The following is an 18,963-nucleotide window of genomic DNA, read 5'->3' as shown; positions in this document are numbered from 1 at the left end:
TAATTGACCAAGTTTCATGAAGCTGTAGTGGATAATACCAGCGCTGGACCACCAAACAGACACCATTAGTTTTTTTTGACGAATATTTGGTTTTCGACTGTGTTTTGGCCCTTCATCTTTGTCCAACTATTGTGCTGAATGCTTGCGATTGTCAAAAAGAATCCATTTTTCATCACACATAACATTACAATGTAGAAATCGTTGGCCTTTATGTCGTGACAGCAAAGAAAGGCAAGCTTTGAGACAATTTCTCTTCTGACTCTCGTTTAATTCATGAGGAACCCATCTATCCAGCTTCTTTACCTTGCCCGTTTGTTTCAAATGGTCCAATATTGTTGGAATAGTAAAGTCAGACCTTGCTGCTAATTCACGCGTAGGTTCAGATGGATTTGCTTCCACTACAGCTTTCAGTTCATCATTATTCAGCTTGGTCTCAGGTCACCCACGTGGCTCATTTTCAAGATTAAAATCACCAGAATGGAACTTCTCAAACCATCGATGTAGTGTGCATTCATTAGTCCCACCCTTCTCAAATACTTCATTGATATTTTGAGCTGTCTGTGCTACATTGGTTCCACAACGGAACTCACATTTGAAAATAGCACAATTTTTTTACTTATTCGTGGTTTCACAAAAATAGCTGTAAAAAAAAATTTGAAAGATAATCAGAAGCCAAAACATGCATTTGAAAGACTGAGGATGTACCTTCACAATAAACATAAAACAAGAAGTGTCAAAGTAAAATGTCAGAGATATCAATAGTCAAACTTAGTACTTAAGGAAATTGGACATTTCATACTTAATAACCTAATAGTATGCATAAAACATTTAATATATCGCCAAGAGCATAGTAAATGTATGCATGTGTAAGCTATTATTATTATATTTGTAAAATGGGATATTAAATTTCACACAGGTAACATAAAATGCTTTTACAATTATCTTTTTGGGGGGAGTTACTTTTTAAAAATTAACTTGGTTTGTCTGGAGCAGCATTTTGCTATGGCATTTAGCTTAAAACTGTACTTTGAAAAATACCAGTGAATTTTTCATTCAATATTTAGTGTTTGCCTGGCCTATGCTAAATTCTAAGAAGACAGGGAATTTACATACCAGTGTAGGAAGCAGTAACTAAGTGAACAAATAAATGCCCAGGGTAATAACCTATGCGAAGGAATCAGCGGAAAGCTCTGGAAGCAGGAAAGGGCTTGCTGTGTTTATGGAGCAGATGAGAGGCCTGGACTGGTGAGCCGGGCAGGGAGGAAAGAAGAGAGGTCGGACAGAGGAGGAGCCAGAGCCACGTTTTGAGGGCCTTTGAGTCTCCAGTAAGCAGCTAGGGTTTTTTTCTAGAGGGAGTTTGGTTTTCTTTCCAAGGAAGCTATTGAAAAGGGATTTTAAGCAAGAGAGTGTATTGGGTCTGACTGACATTTGGCAAAGTTGTTTTTGCTACAGGGCACAGAGTGAATAGGAGAGGGGCAGGCTGGGTCTGGCAGAAGGCAAGTGTGACACTCTAGGCTGGGCTGGGTGGCGGCAGTGAGATGGAAGTGCATGCAGTCAAGTCAGAGCACATGCATTTATTCTGGAGGTAGAATTGACAGGTGTTGGTGATGGCTTGGATGAGGACAATGAGAGAAAGGAAGAAGTCAGGGACAATACCTAGATTTTTGGCTAAATGCCACTTTAACAGTATGCATATATTTCCTCTATTATTAAACCTTTTTGGGTTCATTTTGACATGATCCTCCCCAAAACTATAGCATATGTGCTGCCAAAGCAAATACAAACGCTGTAAAATTTTAAATTTCATTTTAAAACTTTCATCTTCCTGGTCTAGATTTTTTTTTGCATTGAAGCCAAATGGTACTATCTTTGTAAATTTCTTCTTGTTTTCCTGTTTGGTAATGGCAACCTCCTTTGTTCATATTTTTGATACTTAATCGGGAGCATTTTATCTGTTAATTATTGTTGCTGAGGATTTAAATGCACTTTATTTACCACTAGCGGAAGCAGTCTTTTGAAATTAGGTTGCTGGGTATCCTCCCTGCCTCAGGGGCTTTATAAGTCTGTGAAGGCCTGCACCTGTTGAGAAGCTGCTGTCTTTTCTCTGCTTGCTGGGATTCCCGATTCCTGCTTTCCAGTTCCTGCTTCCGCTGGGCATGGAGTGGTGCAGGATGGGAGAGGTATCTACAGTCACTGACCCAGCTCAGCTTGAGACCCACACTCACTGTGTGACTGCATTGTTCTGAACTTAAAGGGTAGGAAGTCAAGCTTATAAGATTTTATCTTCTGTCAATTTAGGACTAGTATACCTCCTCAATAATTGAAATTTATTATATTTTACTAAAATATGGCTTCTTCTTGTGAGTGAATTGAGATCAAGCATATAAAGCAGTCTTTAGTTAAATTAGACAGATTGTTTGAATTGATGCATGTGGAATGAATTATTTTACTTTTTTCCTAAGAAATGAAGAGAAACTGGGAAGAAAATTCATTAGACAGTAATGCATAGAGATTTTTTTTTTTTTACACCTAAATGAGAAGCCAGAAATGTATATAAAACATAAGAACTTCAAAAACATTTCTTAGGCACAGACTATTACTGAACACCCATGGATGTTTTTGATTTCCCATTACATTAAAATAGTCAAATGAACTTCATATTCAGAACATTTAAAAATAGCTCACTCTTAAAAAGAAGATATAAAGTATTATCAGCTGTGCTTTTTGTGCATAATTAGCATGTGCCTGTGGAGGTATAATGACTTCTGGCCTAATGATACTATCATGATAAAAGTTCAGATGGTAAAAATTGGAGCTACAGCTGGGTGACACATTTTAAAATAATTCAAAGATGACTCCAACAAGGAAGGCATGCTATTTTAGTCCCTTGTAATCCCCCCTTCACCCATCAGTGGGTTGTGAAGGCAGTGATAAAAGATCCTTTTTAAAATGCTTCATTTGTTCCCTTTCTTACAGATTTGATATGTGCCCACTGTTTCCTTCATTGTTCAGCAGGCTGCTGTGAAGGGACACCACCTCTTCCCTTTTTCCAAGATGGCTCAAGATTCAGTAGATATTTCTTCTGATTATCAGTTTTGGATGGAGAAGCTTTCTGTATGGGACCAGGCCTCCACTTTGGAAACCCAACAGGACACCTGTCTTCATCTGCCTCGGTTCCAGGAGTTCCTAAGGAAGATGTATGGAGCCTTAAAGGAGATGGTACTTAGTACACTAAAATAATGAAATTATTTTATGACATGAGGGACTGTACCAGATTTCACCAAGACAGAATGCTCTCCAGAGTCAGGGACCTGTGGTGTTGACTTAATGTGCTCTTGGATTAGAAAGACAAATTACCCATAGGTAATGCAGACAAGAGCTGGTTTCCTAGTTTCTGATTTATCATTCCATCCATTTTTTCTTCTTGAGTAGTTGTGTTGTCACATGAGACTTCCTGACCAAGCAAGTTGTTTTTAAATAAACAAGATTTTGATGCTTGCTGTCAAGTAATAAATGAGATTCTTTTAAAGGCTTTTGTGTTCCTTGAATCTTGGAGAGTTTGCTGAAATGCTTACCCTTTCCTCAACCCTGTTCTCAAGTGGCCTCTCCTAAGAGATGACAAATATTAAGATCTCTTCTTAATATAACATAAATATAATACTTCTGATAAATATTAAGATTTTGAGTATCTTCACTATTGTTAAATAATTTATTTTTAAAATTTAATTTTTTGATTTAATTTCTTTTATTGTAATAGACATTTTTATGACAGTGCATGCTTTCATATTATGAACATATTCTTTCAAAATGAAATATCAAAATGAAAAGCAAAATTGTCACTTAACATAGGTGTTCTTGTGGTACGCTTCTTTTCCCTTAATCAAAGAAGCAAGTAGGAAATTTGAAGACTAATTTGTGTTGATAATGAGTTCATATGTCTTTAGAAATTAGAAGGAAAGATACAGTTTGTGTGAACACTGATACTAATTTTTAAAATTATTTTTTGTGGCCGGGCGCGGTGGCTCACGCCTGTAATCCTAGCACTCTGGGAGGCCGAGGCGGGTGGATCGCTCGAGGTCAGGAGTTTGAGACCAGCCTGAGCAAGAGTGAGACCCCGTCTCTACTAAAAATAGAAAGAAATTATATGGACAACTAAAAAAATATATATATACAAAAAATTAGCCGGGCATGGTGGCGCATGCCTGTAGTCCCAGCTACTCGGGAGGCTGAGGCAGTAGGATCGCTTAAGCCCAGGAGTTTGAGGTTGCTGTGAGCTAGGCTGACGCCACGGCACTCACTCTAGCCCGGGCAACAGAGTGAGACTCTGTCTCAAAAAAAAAAAAAAAAAAAAAAAAAATTATTTTTTGTAATAAGACTTTTGTAACTTGACCTTAATGTGGTCCTGGAAAGTCTAGGACCAGCCTTAATGCTGAGACAAATGTGAGAAATATTTTGCTGCAGCAGCAGGAAATGCTTATCGTTTTAGCTTACCAGCACATTATCTCAGTTTGGTTTTATTTTTGACCTTTTGTGAAAGGTAAAGAAGTGGGAAAAGGGCCAGCTGTGCAAGGGCATGTGTATTTTTTAATCTTAAGCTGTTTTCTATTTGGTTGATCTTTTTTTGTCTCAGGGTTTAAGTTGTTATAGACTAAGTATGATGTCATTTACCATATAGTAATCAAAATAGTAGTAAACAGAGATATATATCTTTATGCTTTGGCTGCTTTTATTTCTTTTTACAAGTTTCAGAGTTCTTGTCCTTTTAAACCTTCTTTGAAATAGTCTTACTGGAGCTGAGTTAGGAATCTCTCTTAATATGTTAGAATAAAAAAACCCAGATGAAGATATGGGATTATATAGTTTTTAATCACCAATGTTTTTTTATTTTTGTGCATTCTTTTTTATTTTTAAATAAAATGTCCTTTCCTGGCTATTATGTATGAGTAAAATAAAAGCAATTTTGTAACAAAATTAATTTTACCTATTATATCATACATCTTAGTTTTTGATGACCTGATTTAGGATAAAGTAAAATGGTTGGCTGCTTATAAAACTTTATTTGAAGCCAGGCATGATGGCATGTGCTTGTAATCTCAGCTACTTAGGAGGCTGAGGAGGAGGGAGGATGACTTAAGCCCAAGAGTCAGAGACCAGCCTGGGCAATATAGCAAGACCACATCTCAAGAAACAAACCAAAAAACTTTACTTGAATTACTTACTTAAAGGTCTTCTCTAATCCTTTTTGCCTACTTTTTAAAAACACATAATAAACAAGAAGCATTCAAGCTCCCTCAGCCTATAATGTCAGTTCAATATTTATGCATTACATAATGCCCTTTTACTGACCAAAATATAATTTTCTTTTACAGGATTCTAACACAATCATTGAAAGATTCCCCACCATTGGTCAACTGTTGGCAAAATCTTGCTGGAATCCTTTTATTTTAGCATATGGTAAGAATCCAAAGTGTGTTCTCTTAAAATGGCTATTTTAATGTTTGCATTGTTTAAGAAAATACAGAAACTTAAATTATAAACCTTTCTCCTATTTTTCATTGAACAACTTATAAAATGTATTCATTGTTCCATTACAAAGATGGCATCCTTTATTGTGCATATATGTGTGTATATGTTTGTATAAACATACAAATATGTGTACACATGTGAAGCTCTATAGGAAAACAAAACTCTTTGTATTAGAGGGCAGAAACTCTCAGATGATTTAAATATCAATTTTTGTCTGTAATCACTTTCATAACCTCATTTTTGCTTATTTGTTTTTTTGAGACTGGGTCTTGCTCTGTTGTCTGAGCTAGAGTGCAGTGGCATCATCACAGCTCACTGCAACCTCAAAATCCTGGGCTTAAACGATCCTCCTGCCTCAGCCTCCTGAGTAGCTGGGACTATAGGTGCACACCTGTAATTTTTTTATTTGTTGTAGAGACGGTCTTGCTTTGTTGCTCAGGCTGGTCTCAAACCCCTGGGTTCAAGCAGTCCTCCAGCGATTACAGGTGTGAGCCACTGTGCCCAGCCCATTCATTACCTCATTTTTAATTCAGTATAAAATGGCTATACTAAGGATACCAAGTTAATTTCTTTGTTTCACAGTTTCATATTAACTCACATACTGTTTCCCCTGTTGTAAAGTCATTCTTCAGAGTCTGAATCCTGCCATGGCTTTGCTGTTATTTAGGGGTGACATTTTGGTATTATACAAGGTTGAGAGGAATTTGGGGACATTTTGGAGAGAGATATGCCTTCACTGGCCTGCCTCTGTCCAGTTGCATTTCTTGTTTCGTCTTCCACAGCTGTAGCGCAGGCATTGTAGCCAGGTCCTGTGCTAACAGTGCCTGAAGGCACCTGATGGCAGGGCCTGCCACTCGTGATTGATTCCTTTTGCCTCTGTTCTCCTCTTTGTTCTCTTCAACCTTCTCTGAAATAGCTGTACTGAGGCGGCAATAGGAACCTCTCTTAGTGTCTCCTTGGCCTCTAGCATCTTCCTTTATTATAATATTCATTCTACTGTCTGATGACCTGGAAGGCTGACTGCCTCTTGAGAAAAGATGCAGTTTTAATTCTCTTTGTCACCTTAGGGCCTAGCAGAGGGTGGAGCAGGCACATCCTGAAGGAGCACGATTGAGGTTCGCCTAGGATTGACTATATTATTAGTTGATGTGATATTTACTTTTCAGAATTTTTAAAGTCAAAGACTAATTGCATAATATAATGACATTAGAACCAAAAATAAAATGAGTATTCCCCTTTGATGTTTTAAAGAGTTGTACAGTTTCCCTTTTCTAGCCTGTCATAAGTCATTAGAAGGGACATGACCTAGGCAGGAAACGGACAGCATCCTGTGAACACATATGTGTGGCTGCACCGAAAACTCAGCCTCACTTGCTCTGCCCCTATTCTCGTCTGTCCCTCCTCCTCCCCACTGAGGCCTCTTCCTCTTCTCTCTACTGCTCACCTTGTTCAAGTTCTTGATCTAAAATAGCAAAACTAGTGAATCAGCATGGTGTTTGTCCACCAGGGCCACACTTTCCTGCCCTAAATTTATTTCTTGCAGCTAGGCCAGTGGTTCTCAAACATCTTTGACCAGAAATACATTTTATGTACATGTGTATGTATATGTATGCATATGCACATGGATATGCACATGTACTCGTTTACATACAGACACGTATGCGTGCACACGCATGATTAAACACATTTCATGAAGGAATGCTTACAGTAGTTCCCCCTTGGCTTTCTGGGTGTCAGGTACCTACAGTATAATACAATAAGATATTTTGAGGGCGAGAGAGAGAGAGGTCACATTCACATAATTTTTCTTACAGTATATTGTAACAATTGTTCTATTTTAGTATTAGTTATTGTTGTTAATCTCTTACTGTTCCTAATTTATGAATGAAATTTTGTCATAGGTATGTATGTATAGGAAAAACCATAATATATATAGGGTTCGGTACTATCTGCTGTTTCAGGCACCCAGGGGTGGGGGGTGTGTTGGAATGTATCCCCTGAGGGTAATGGGGGACAGCTCTATTATGTGCAATCCATGTTCTCTATGCTATTTTACAAGTGGTGTTCATGACCCCAGACTGATTTCACAACCCCTGATGTGTCATAACCAAAAGTTTGAAAAACGCTGAGCTAGGCCGATATTGATGTCAGGAAAAAGGAAAAGAAATTATTGAATGACCTCCAATTATAAGCACTACTCATTGTTAGATGCTTCATGGATTTAATAACTGCTTTTTAGAAGAAACAAAATACTATGCCTTTTAAGTATACATGGTAGGTGTAAGTCACATTCTCAATTCAGAAGTGTTGAAGTTGGGAAAGTTTGTGTCACAGAGTGGGAGGCATTGCTCAGTTAGTCCTGGACACTGTTCTCTGTGGAATACATGGTAGATCTTACTGAGTTTTTTTTTTTTTTTTTTTGAAACAGAGTCTCACTCTGTTGCCCAGGCTAGAGTGCCATGGCGTCAGCCTAGCTCACAGCAACCTCAAACTCCTGGGCTCAAGCAATTCTTCTGCCTCAGCCTCCTGAATAGCTGGGACTACAAGCATAAGCCGCCATGCCCGGCTAATTTTTTCTATATAGATTTTTAGTTGTCCAGCTAATTTCTTTCTTTTTTTTTTTTTTAGTAGAGATGGGGGTCTTGCTCTTGCTCAGGCTGGTCTCGAACTCCTGAGCTCAAACAATCTGCCCGCCTCGGCCTCCCAGAGTGCTAGGATTACGCCCGGCCCTTACTGAGTTCTTGATGACAGTCTGGCAGGACAGATAATTATGTGTTAGAGTAAATAAGTTGCCCTCTTCAAAATACAAAATTAGTAAGAGTCAGGACCCCACTCCTCATGTGAAGTCCACCTTGTAATGTTCTGTCCCTACTGGATCACATCTTGTGGTTGAAATGTTCCACTCCTGGCATTACCACTGGCCAGCCTCACTTGAGTACGTATGTTCACTCGACAAATACATATTAAGTGGGGTTTTTTTGTTTGTTTGTTTTTTTTTATGCCGCCCCTAGGAAAGCATGGCTCACCATTTTTGCCCATTGGAAACTTGCAGTAGGGGAAAAAAGAGACCTAAGCAGATCAGCCTGACCCGGTGTGAACAGGGATGGAACAGGGAGCGGCAGTTCCAGAGGGAAAGGAGGGTTTCATGGAGAGCCCATGCTGGGGCTGACTCTTGGACGACAGTTGATGAGATGGTGTTCTCTAAGACAAGCTACTGAACTCACTGGGTCTCATATTTTTGTGAAAGTGAGAGAGAGGTTGGAGTGATTTATCCCTGTGTCCTTAAATTTGTACCTGTCTGTGATCTTTTCTTAGCACCTAGTCTGCATTACATTGGCCCCCTCTGACAACCAGAAACAAATTCTCCATCCCTGTCTGTTTCAATGCTTGTGTTACCTTTTAAACTGCCCATTAAATTTCAGTTTCCTGTTTGAGGAATGCCTTTGGTTCTGAGCTCCTGGAGGCGACTGATAGGCACAAAACCCTGAGCAATCAAATTCTCCCTGTGTGCCCACTGCTGTTTCTCACTAGTTGGGCACTTTTTTCTCAGAAGGGATCTTTTCTTATGGTTTTATAATATCAAAATTGCTTTGCAAATACAGTAAAAGCAAACAGTTTTCATCATGGAAAAAAGCCAGTCATGCATAGTATTGATGGAGAACAGAATCAGAAAAAAAGGGTAATAAAGAGGGAAGAATGATTTGGAAAATCATTCCAAAAAGAGAAGAGAAAAATAAATAATAATGGAAAGGGAGAGAACACCTTTTTGTTCAGTGATGTCCCCTGCTCACGAATACAGCCTTCACCTCCTGAAATTCTGGTCCCTTGGTTCTAGCTCTGCCTTCATGATTAACCATAGCAGCTGTATCCTGTCTTCCTCACAGCTTGCTGTCTATTCCATGAAACAGTTTCCTGTAAATCTTAGCAGCTTAAAACAATAAATATTTATTGTCTCATAAAATTTTGCTGCCTTCACACTTTTAAACTATAGAATTAAAGAATTAATTTAGCTTTCATTTAGAATTTCAGTTCAAGATATCAAAAAATAAAATATTAGATGGCAAACGTATGTTGTTATATTCCTTTCCCATCCACTCATTTTTAGAATCCAAATTTGTACTTAAGATCTGGTGTCAGTGACTGTCCTACAGTGGATCCCAGGAAGTTTCCCATCTCACTGAAGGTGCCCGGCGGGATGCTCCAGCCTAATCTTAGGGCCTCTAGGGAGGAGCCTGACAGATGACATCCCCTGTAGTGAGTGCTGGTGGCACTCATGAATAACAAGCCATGGCTTGTCTCTGTAAATCACCAAAGCAAAGTAGGCTATAAGCTGATTCATTAGCAGTACATTTCAGTGCCTTGACTCTGGGCCAAGAAAAAAACTCCTAAAGGTTGGGTGGAAGTTTCTGTGTCTTCTTTTTCTTTTTCTTTCTTTTTTTCTTTTTGAGAAAAAAGTGAAAAATAATACGCTTGCTCATTTGAACTAAGTGTGCGGAATCACTCAACACCTGGGCGAAACTCCCATCTTTTGAATCAGTTCAGATTTAAACTCCATAAACTAACTTTTACTTTTACTTTCTCTTTCTCTTTCTCTTTCTCTTTCTCTTTCTCTTTCTCTTTCTCTTTCTCTTTCTCTTTCTCTTTCTCTTTCTCTTCCTCTTCCTCTTCCTCTTCCTCTTTCTTTTTCTTTTTCTTTCCCTCCCTCCCTTCCTTCCTCCCTCTCTCTCTCTCTGCTCCCTCCCTCCCTTTTGTGGTGAGTGTCTGATGTTTGGAAATGCTCTCCATCAGGTTGCATTCTTTTTAACAGCCTACTTGTGTAAGCATAACATTGACTGTGTCTGTCACACTTGCTACATGAAGCTAGTTAGAATTTCTTCTAATATTTAAACGTACAATAGTCACATTTTTAATCAGTGGCATTGGTTAAACCTGAATAACCCTAGGATTTTTAGAGGTTAAATTATATGACTCTTGAAAGGAACTGATCTTAGGCAAGCCAGTGCCTTTATAATGCTTTATTTGAGCCTCATAAAAGCTAGGAAAAGAATGAATGTCCTCAGAATAACCCCTGATAAAGTTTGTTCAGAGATGTTAGTTATTGGGAAAGCATAAGTTTATGGATGTTCATAGGGAAAAAAATGGGTTTAAAAATTACTGTTAGCATCCTTTGGTTTGCAGATGAAAATACAGAGGTAGCTTACTGTAGTTTATATTGTCCTTATTTCTTGGTTAATGAAACCCTTAGAAATGCTTGTTTATTAGACTGCAGAAGATGAGAAGATAGAGACTGCTGATTCCAGGTGCTGGTGTCTTAGCCTCACCTCTGTGGCCTTTTACTCTAAAGTCTGAAGTTGCTTTGCTCTAGCTTAGGTACTGACATCTTCCATTTCTAGGCCTCCTTTTTGTTTCTTAATTGTGTTATAAAATCTCCAGCTGGAATAGACTCAGTCACCACAAGAGGAAAAAGAAAAGTGCCTCATCAAGTAGGTGTTCCCACCAAATGTAGGATTTCAAAATTCAGCATTTTCATCACATATTTGGTAGAGTTTTAAATTTTAAAATAAAGAATTAGAAGCATGTGAGAGCTTCTGTTTTGTCCAAACCATTTGGTACTAAGCAGAGTGTATTTTAAAACAAATATATATATATATATATATAGTGTGTGTGAAATTTATTTTTAACAAGTGAGGGTATTTTAGCAAGTTAGAAAATTAAAATATTAAATCAGAAATATTGACTACTGACTGCCTACAGCAGTTGTTTCCTTAAAAAGGTTGAAATTACTAATGGTTAGAAATGTGAAATAAAAAGCTCGTCTCGAGAAAAGTCCAGTTGTTTTAGTTCTTTCCATCATTCTCATTTGGGTTTAAAAATTGCTGCTGTTACAGAAAGGGAATTGACCACACAAGAACTAACCATAAGTGATCCTGAACCCAAGACAAGAAAGAAACCCACAAAGTTAAGTTTCACACATGCTTCTGGATACTTATTCTGAGAACTTATTAGTTTGAGCTTTTCCCAAATATAATATTTAAAAATCTTTTATACTGATTATTTTTTCTTTCTATTTGATAAAACTTAACTCATTTTAGTTTTTCTTTTTGTAGATGAAAGCCAAAAAATTCTGATATGTTGCTTATGTTGTCTGATTAACAAAGAACCACAGAATTCTGAAGAATCAAAACTTAACTCCTGGACACAGGTAAGAGAATACATCTTGCTCTGCACTACTTTGAATTAAATTGATTACTTAAAGGTGCTACTTAAAAAACAATTTTTTTTGGTCCAGTTCTATGATGTTTTAGAAACTTTTTCAAACATACCATTCACTGTTACATTATCTTGCTGAGTGTAAAGTTCTCCAAGAGATTTCAATTTTGCTTGACTGTGAATTCCAAAAGATATTGATCCTTAAGGTTGACTTCCTCATGCTTACAAGACCTGATGTTGAGTGATTTTGAAAAGCTTCTTTCAAGTAATTAAAAGAATGTACTAAATTTCCCTTTGGCAATTGCTACCCTTCAAAAAATCATTTCTCCCTCCCAGTCTAGCTTAAATACTTGCATAATTTCTCTCCATGTATTTCTCTGCCTCTCTCAGAATGTAGTAAAATGAAAATTCAGCAGTGCCCAGGGAGTAGCACTCTTTATTTTGTGTTCTAAAATCAGTACCTGGGCCAGTGTGCTCACAGACTAGCCCTTGGTGCTACTTGGCCACTGCTGCTCACACTATCAAATCAGTGCCTATGTGCTAGTCCAGACAGCTGACAGATTCCTAGATTTCCCCTGTCTGTTTCTGCTTCCTCTAAAAGGGTAGGCACAAGTTGGAGAACGTTGTAAGGCAGCTGCGGCTGCCCTGACCACCAGCACGTTGGCTGTTCTATTCTGTTACCCCCCCTGTCCCACTGCAGCAACAGCCCGAGGACTTGCTGATGCCTGTCAGACCCCACTTAGTGTGCATATGGTTCATATTAGCTGCTTAGTATTATGAAGTCACCCAACCAAATTAATGCATGTGGTTTTGTCTATCAATCCGACTGGTGATATCATTACATTCACTGCCTTTTACGATTCCTTTGTTTTAGACAAAATTGCTAACAGAGATGATAAAGGCAGTATTTGTATTTTTCTGTTAGATTAAAAGATGAATAGACGGGGCAGTAAAAGTGAAAGGGATTGGGCAAGGGAAGGAAAGAATACAAACTGTAATTAGAAGGGAAATTAATGTAAAGAGTTGAAGAAAGGAACTGATAAGTAGAATTAGGGAAGAGAGGGTATGTAAAAAACAAAGGTATAGGAATAGAATAACATTTAGTCTTTAATTTTTTTAAATTGTTGCTTTTGTTGAGTATTTGACATTTCAATGATTATATAGCATATAATTTTGTATTGGTTAGCTCATTAAGTCCTCAAATAGGCCATCTAATAAAGTGTTTCTATGGTAACTGGGTTAACTTTCTTCATTTAACTCATGACTTTATTAGCCTATTTTAAAATTTCTAGCCTCATGTTTTGTTCTATGGTTTTCTCTTATTTAATACTGTGTCCATTTATTCATAGGTACTTATTATATTAAGTATAGTGCAGGGAGATAAAGTTCTTAATTCCTGCCTTCAGGGATTTCACAGACTGGTAACCAGGTCACTCCAGGGTAGTGTGGTTGGGTTATTGGTAGAGCTGTGTATAGGTGTGATGGTGACACAGAGGGGTACACTTGATCAGACTTGGGGGTTTGGAGACATTTCCCGGGGGGAGGTGATCTATTAGCTGAGTTCTGAAGGATGGGCAGGAGAGCAAGAATAGAGTTAGAACATACCTGGCAGCAGAAAGGGAACATACAAAGTATGGTGGTGAGAAAGCACATGTTGTATTCAAGAAACTGCAGGTGCTTAGATTTGCCTGGAGTTTGGGGTTCTGTGGGATTGGTGATAAAGCATGAAGCCAGAGAGACAGTTGAACCCTAACCCTTATGTATGATTATAAGAAGTTTTTATTTTTATCTTGAAGGGAGTGGGGAAACCACTAGAGTATATAAACAGAAAAATCATATGGCCAGGTGTGAATTTTAGAGACTAACAGCAAAAGGAAGGTGGTTGGGAAGAGGGCAAGGATAGCACTTTGGAAGATATTATAGTGATAAAGGTGAGAAATTGTGAGGGCCTGAATGAAATGGAGAAGAGGCGCCAGATTTATAAGATATCAGTGAGGTAAATATCCAAAAGATGTAATGGCAGATTACATGTAGCCATACTTAGATGTAGGTGGAGATGTGCAGAGAGTAGTTCAATGTACCATTCTCAGGAGAGCGAGCAGATTTGCAGCAGAGGGTTGGGAGTCAGCAGCCTATGGGAGTAGTGGAAGCTTTGGGTGAAGTGAGACTTTCCCCTCCCCTGAGATAGTGACTGGAGCATGGCACTAGAGAGAGCCTTGGTAGTTGCTGACATTAGGGAGGAAGTTGAAGAATGATCAACACTGCAGAATAGAAGGAGTCGTCCAAGAAGTAGAAGGAGAAAAGCAATAAGCACTTCAAGGAGGATGAAGCTCATCCCTAATGCTGTAAAGCAACACTGTCCAATAGAAAGGTCATTAAATATGAAATGTTTCATTTTGAATCAAAAGTTCGAAATAAAAAGTAGTTTATATCTCAAACAAGAAGCAGTACAACTAATCAAAATGTGTGCCTAAACTATGGACACAGTTTTGCCATCTTAACGGTAGCTTGTTTATGTCAGCAGCAAAGAAGCCTGGAGAGCGAGTGGCAATGAAATCGCAAAAGGCGTTTTCCATAGCTTGTTGAGAATTGAATATTTTTCCTTGCAAGAAGTGATCCAAAGCTTGGAAGAAGTGGTAGTCAGTTGGTGCGAGATCTGGTGAACACAGTGGATGACAGAGTTTCTAAGTCCAGCTTCTGTAGTTTGAGCAGTGCTGTCTGTGCAACACATGGTCGAGCGTTGTCTTGCGGGAGGATTGGCCTGTCTCTCTTGACCGATCTCAGCTGCTTAATCACAAGCATCCACATCAGTTTGTCCAGTTGGTGCAGTAGACATCTACTGTAATGGATTGACCAGTTGTCATGAAGCTGTAGTGGATAATACCAGCACTGCACCACCAAACAGACACCATTAACTTTTTTTGATGACTATTAGGCTTTGGACTGTGTTTCAGCACTTCATCTTTATCCAGCCATTGTGCCGAACACTTGAGATTGTCAAAAAGAATCCGTTTTTTATCACACATAACAATACGGTGTAAAAATGGTTCGGCTTTATGTCGTGACAACAAATAAAGACAAGCTTCGAGACGATTTCTCTTCTGATGCTCATTTAATTCATGCGGAACCCATCTATCCAGCTTCTTTACCTTGTCAGTTTGTTTCAAATGGTCCATTATTGTTGGAATAGTAATGTCAAACCTTGCTGCTAATTCACACATAGGTTGAGATGAATTTGCTTCCACTACAGCTTTCAGCTCATCATTATTCACCTTGGTTGCCCATGTGGCTCATTTTCAAGATTAAAATCAGCAGAATGGAACTTCTCAAACCATCTATGTAGTGTGCATTCATTAGCCACATCCTTCCCAAACACTGCGTTGATATTTTGAACTGTCTGTGCTGCGTTGGTTCCACAATGGAACTCATATTTGAAAATAACATGAATTTTTGACTTATGCATGGTTTCACAAAAATAGCTGTAAAAAAAATTTGAAAGATAATCACAAGCCAAATGTACCTTCACCATAAAAATAAAATAAGTATCAAAGTGAAATGTTATAGCTATCAACTGTCAAAGGTAGTACTTAAGGAAATATTGGGCATATCATCCTTAATAAGCAAAATACATGCTACATAGATAATGGTACATTTTCCAGTAGCTGTTTTAAAAAATGTAAAAGGAAATAGGTAAAATTAATTTTAAGAAGATACTTTCTTTAACCCAGTATTTCCCAAATGCCATCATTTCAACATGTAATTTTTAAAATTTTAACTTAATTAAAATTTTAAAATTCAGTTCTTTCATTGCACTTAGTGTATGGAAATGCTCAGTAGCCATGTGGTGAGTGGTCACCTGCTGGACAGGGTCAGGCATCAAGCAGGAGGACTGCAAAGCACTCCTGTCGAGCATCAAACAGGAAGACTGAGAAGCACTCCTCAGAGGAAAGACCTTGGGGAGAATAGTTCTAATGAGAGGTGGGAGGAAATAGCCAGATTGCTCCAGACTGAGAAATGATGGGGAGGTGAGGGAGCAGAGATGATATTAGTTCCTCTTTCAAGAAATTTGGCAGTGAAAGAGGGAGAGACGAGGCAGAAGCCAGACTAGGGTTAGGTTGGCTGAAGTTGAGAAAGCCCTCAATGTGCTTTTCTCTGAGAGAATGTGCTAGCAGAGTGCGATTTAAGGACATGGGAGATTGGGAAAAGAGTTTCTCTCCTCATTGTACTGGGCAAGCCTGTATTAAATAATATGAACTGATAAAAAGATGTGTGGGAGCATATTAATTATTTAACTCCTAGCACTCTAAAGCTAATTGCATGTACCTGTCACCAGTCAGCACCTATGTAATCTTATCATGTTGCCCATAAATGCTGCAACACAGAAGGTGGCTCTTGGTTTAGAAATCAATAGTGTGTGTCTTGGGTATACTTTGTCTTCGAGGTGATGTTTTCTCCATAAAGTTATAGAGTGACATATTACATATTAAAGATGTATAAGTTGTTATCTAACATCCTTGTGAAAATTATATGTCATAATTTAATAATAATTGCTAATTCATTCAACAGACACTTTATTGTGCCTGCTATGTGCTAGGATGTTCTAACTGTGGTAGTAAAATATTAGATCATTCTGTGTTACTGGGGCATTTCAAGTATGATTGAAATAGCTTGAATCAAAAACCAAGACTTTTGTCTATAAATTATAAAATTCAGTAAAAATTCAAATTAATTAATAAATTTGAAAATGTTAGAGTTGTATTTTTCACACAGAAGAAACAAAAATTCTGTTTGATGCTTGGCATTTGTTAGCTTCTGTTATGTGGGAAACATATTCATAATTTTTTTTATAGTTTTACTGATAACTGCAAATGTGCCTTCACATAGCACTACTTCAGTGGCTATTCTTATAATTCAGACACTGGTTATAGTCACAGGACATTCTTTACATCTTTTGGGAGTGTTTGGTTGTTGAACAACTTAGTTTTACTGATGAATCCACTGAACAGATACTTTTTGAGCACCTACTGTTTGCCAGGTATTATGACAGGCCGGGTATACAGCCTTGTACTGGACCTAGAAAGTCTGTCCTCAGAGCGTGGGTGGGGGGCGGTTTCCCCGGGGCCTGCCAAATTTAGGGGATACTTGTCTTTTCTGGGCAAGACCATACCACTATTATTTTTTATTCTGATGAAAACAGTAGGATACCAGGAACAGAGGACTGTATTCTATTTTTATTCCCTTTCCAAATGCAGTGCTAAGCAGTATCCACATTGCCTCAGTCCTCTACTTCATTCTTCTTTGTAAAAAACCTTTAAATTACAAAATCTAACAAACTTGCATAAAAGTGCATGAAACATACATTTTACCAAATTGTTGAGAAATAAATGCCCTTGTAACCACTGCCCAAGTAAGGAAGTAGAACAGAACATTGCTTGGCTCCTGGATGCTCCCTACCCCCGTGTGCCCCTTTTTGCTATTCTCCTTGGGCCCCCTCTAGCAGTTATCACTAGCCTGGCTTTTATTTACATCGCTTTATAGTTTTACCACTTAATTATGCCATTTGACCTAGGTTTTTTAATACTTGAAAGATACGGAATAATAGCAGTATGTATTCTTTTGTGTTTGATTCAGTTACAATGTTGGGTGTAGTTGTAGTTTGTCCATTGTCATTGCTATGTAATGGTCAATTTCATTAATATACCACAATTTATCCATTCTGTCTGTGATGGAAATTTGTTTCCAGTTTAGCGGAATTAAGAATAATGCTGGCATGAACATTCTCCCACATGCATCCAGGGTCCAAAGCATGTATTTCATAAAGAAGTGAAATTGCAGGTTATGGGATATACGTATCTTTGATTTTATTAGCTCATATCAAATTGCTTTCCACCATGGTGGTACCAATTTAAATTCTCATGATCAATTTGTGAGAGTGCTATGTCCTCCACGTAACTTGTTACTGACAGACATTCAAAATTCAAGTTATTCTGATGGATGTGTGTGATAGTATCTATTATGGTTTTAGTTTGTATTTCCCTGAAGTTCAGCACCTATTTTGTGAAATTCCTGTTGAAGTTTTTTACTCAATTATTTGTCTGCTTGATGATTTGTATTTTAGAAATTCTTTATATATGCTGATATAGGCCCTTTTATAAAACTATAGGTATTGAAGCAATTTTTTTCTCATGATTTGTGTTTGTGTTCCCTATTGTCTTTTAAAGAAGACATATTTCAAATTTTATTGTAGTCAAATTTATCATCTTTTGTGATTAATTACTTTGTATCTTACTTAAGAAATTTTTCCCTACTCCAAGGTCATGAAGACCTATATTATCTTCTTTGGTATTATTTTCTAAAAGCATATGGTTTGTCTTTCCCAAGGTAGGTCTGTGATCCTCCTGTAACTTTTTTTTGTATAGTCTAAGGTAGGAGTCTGTTTTCATTTTGTTTCCACACTGATATCCCATTGCCTAGTACCGTCAGGAAAAATCGTTTCTCACTAATCTATGGTGCTATCTCTGTCCCCAGTCAAGTGTCTTTGTGCAGGTGTGGTCCTGAATCTCTCCATTGGTCTTATTGTCTGTCTGTGATGGTTACTTTTATGTATTAGTTTGGACCATGAGGTGCCCAGATATTTGGTCAGACATTATTCCGTGAGAGTGTTTTTAGATGAGATTAACATTTAAATTGGTAGACAGAGTAAAGCAGATTTCTCTTCTTAATGTGGGTGGGCCTCATTCAATCAGTTGAAGTCCCGAATAGAACAAAAAGGCTGCTACTCCCCTGAGTAAGAGAGAATTCCTTCTACCTGGCAGCTTTTGAACTGGAACATTGGCCTTTTCACCTGCCTTAAGACTCAAACTGAAACACCAGCTTTTCCTGGGTCTCAAGCCTTGCTAGCCTTCAGACTGAAACTATACCAAGTGACTCTCCTGGTTCTTTTTCGAACTCAGACTGGAACTACACCATTGGCTGTCTTGGGTGTCTGACTTGCTGGCCTCTGTAATGGTGTTAGCCAGTTGCTTATAATATTAATAAATCCCTGTGTGTGTATGTGTGCCTATCCTATTGGTTCACTTTCCTTGGAGAACTCTGCTCTCTGATTAATATACTGTCTTTGTGCCAATGCCACATTGTTATCATTAATATGGCCTTCTAAGTGTCTTATTCATGATGAAGTTCTTCTATCTTGTTCTTCATCGAGATGGTCTTGGCTAATATTGGAAA

At 38.0% G+C, this 18,963-nt stretch overlaps 1 protein-coding gene across 1 annotated transcript in view; it reads left to right on the top strand.

Moving 5' to 3' along the window:
• The window catches only part of FANCC (FA complementation group C), a 219,736-nt gene that overhangs the window by 68,600 nt on the left and 132,173 nt on the right, over nucleotides 1–18,963 (top strand). Inside the window, exons 2-4 of the mRNA XM_069476304.1 lie at nucleotides 2,977–3,219; nucleotides 5,370–5,454; nucleotides 11,634–11,728. Of these exons, the coding sequence (XP_069332405.1) occupies nucleotides 3,055–3,219; nucleotides 5,370–5,454; nucleotides 11,634–11,728 (345 nt within the window). The 5' untranslated portion in view covers nucleotides 2,977–3,054. The remainder of the gene's footprint in view (nucleotides 1–2,976; nucleotides 3,220–5,369; nucleotides 5,455–11,633; nucleotides 11,729–18,963) is intronic.

Source organism: Eulemur rufifrons, chromosome 7 (genome assembly GCF_041146395.1).
Source record: "Eulemur rufifrons isolate Redbay chromosome 7, OSU_ERuf_1, whole genome shotgun sequence".
Classification (NCBI taxonomy): domain Eukaryota; kingdom Metazoa; phylum Chordata; class Mammalia; order Primates; family Lemuridae; genus Eulemur; species Eulemur rufifrons.
Note: the sequence above shows the minus strand (reverse complement) of the source record. Positions and strands in the feature narration are given on the sequence as shown.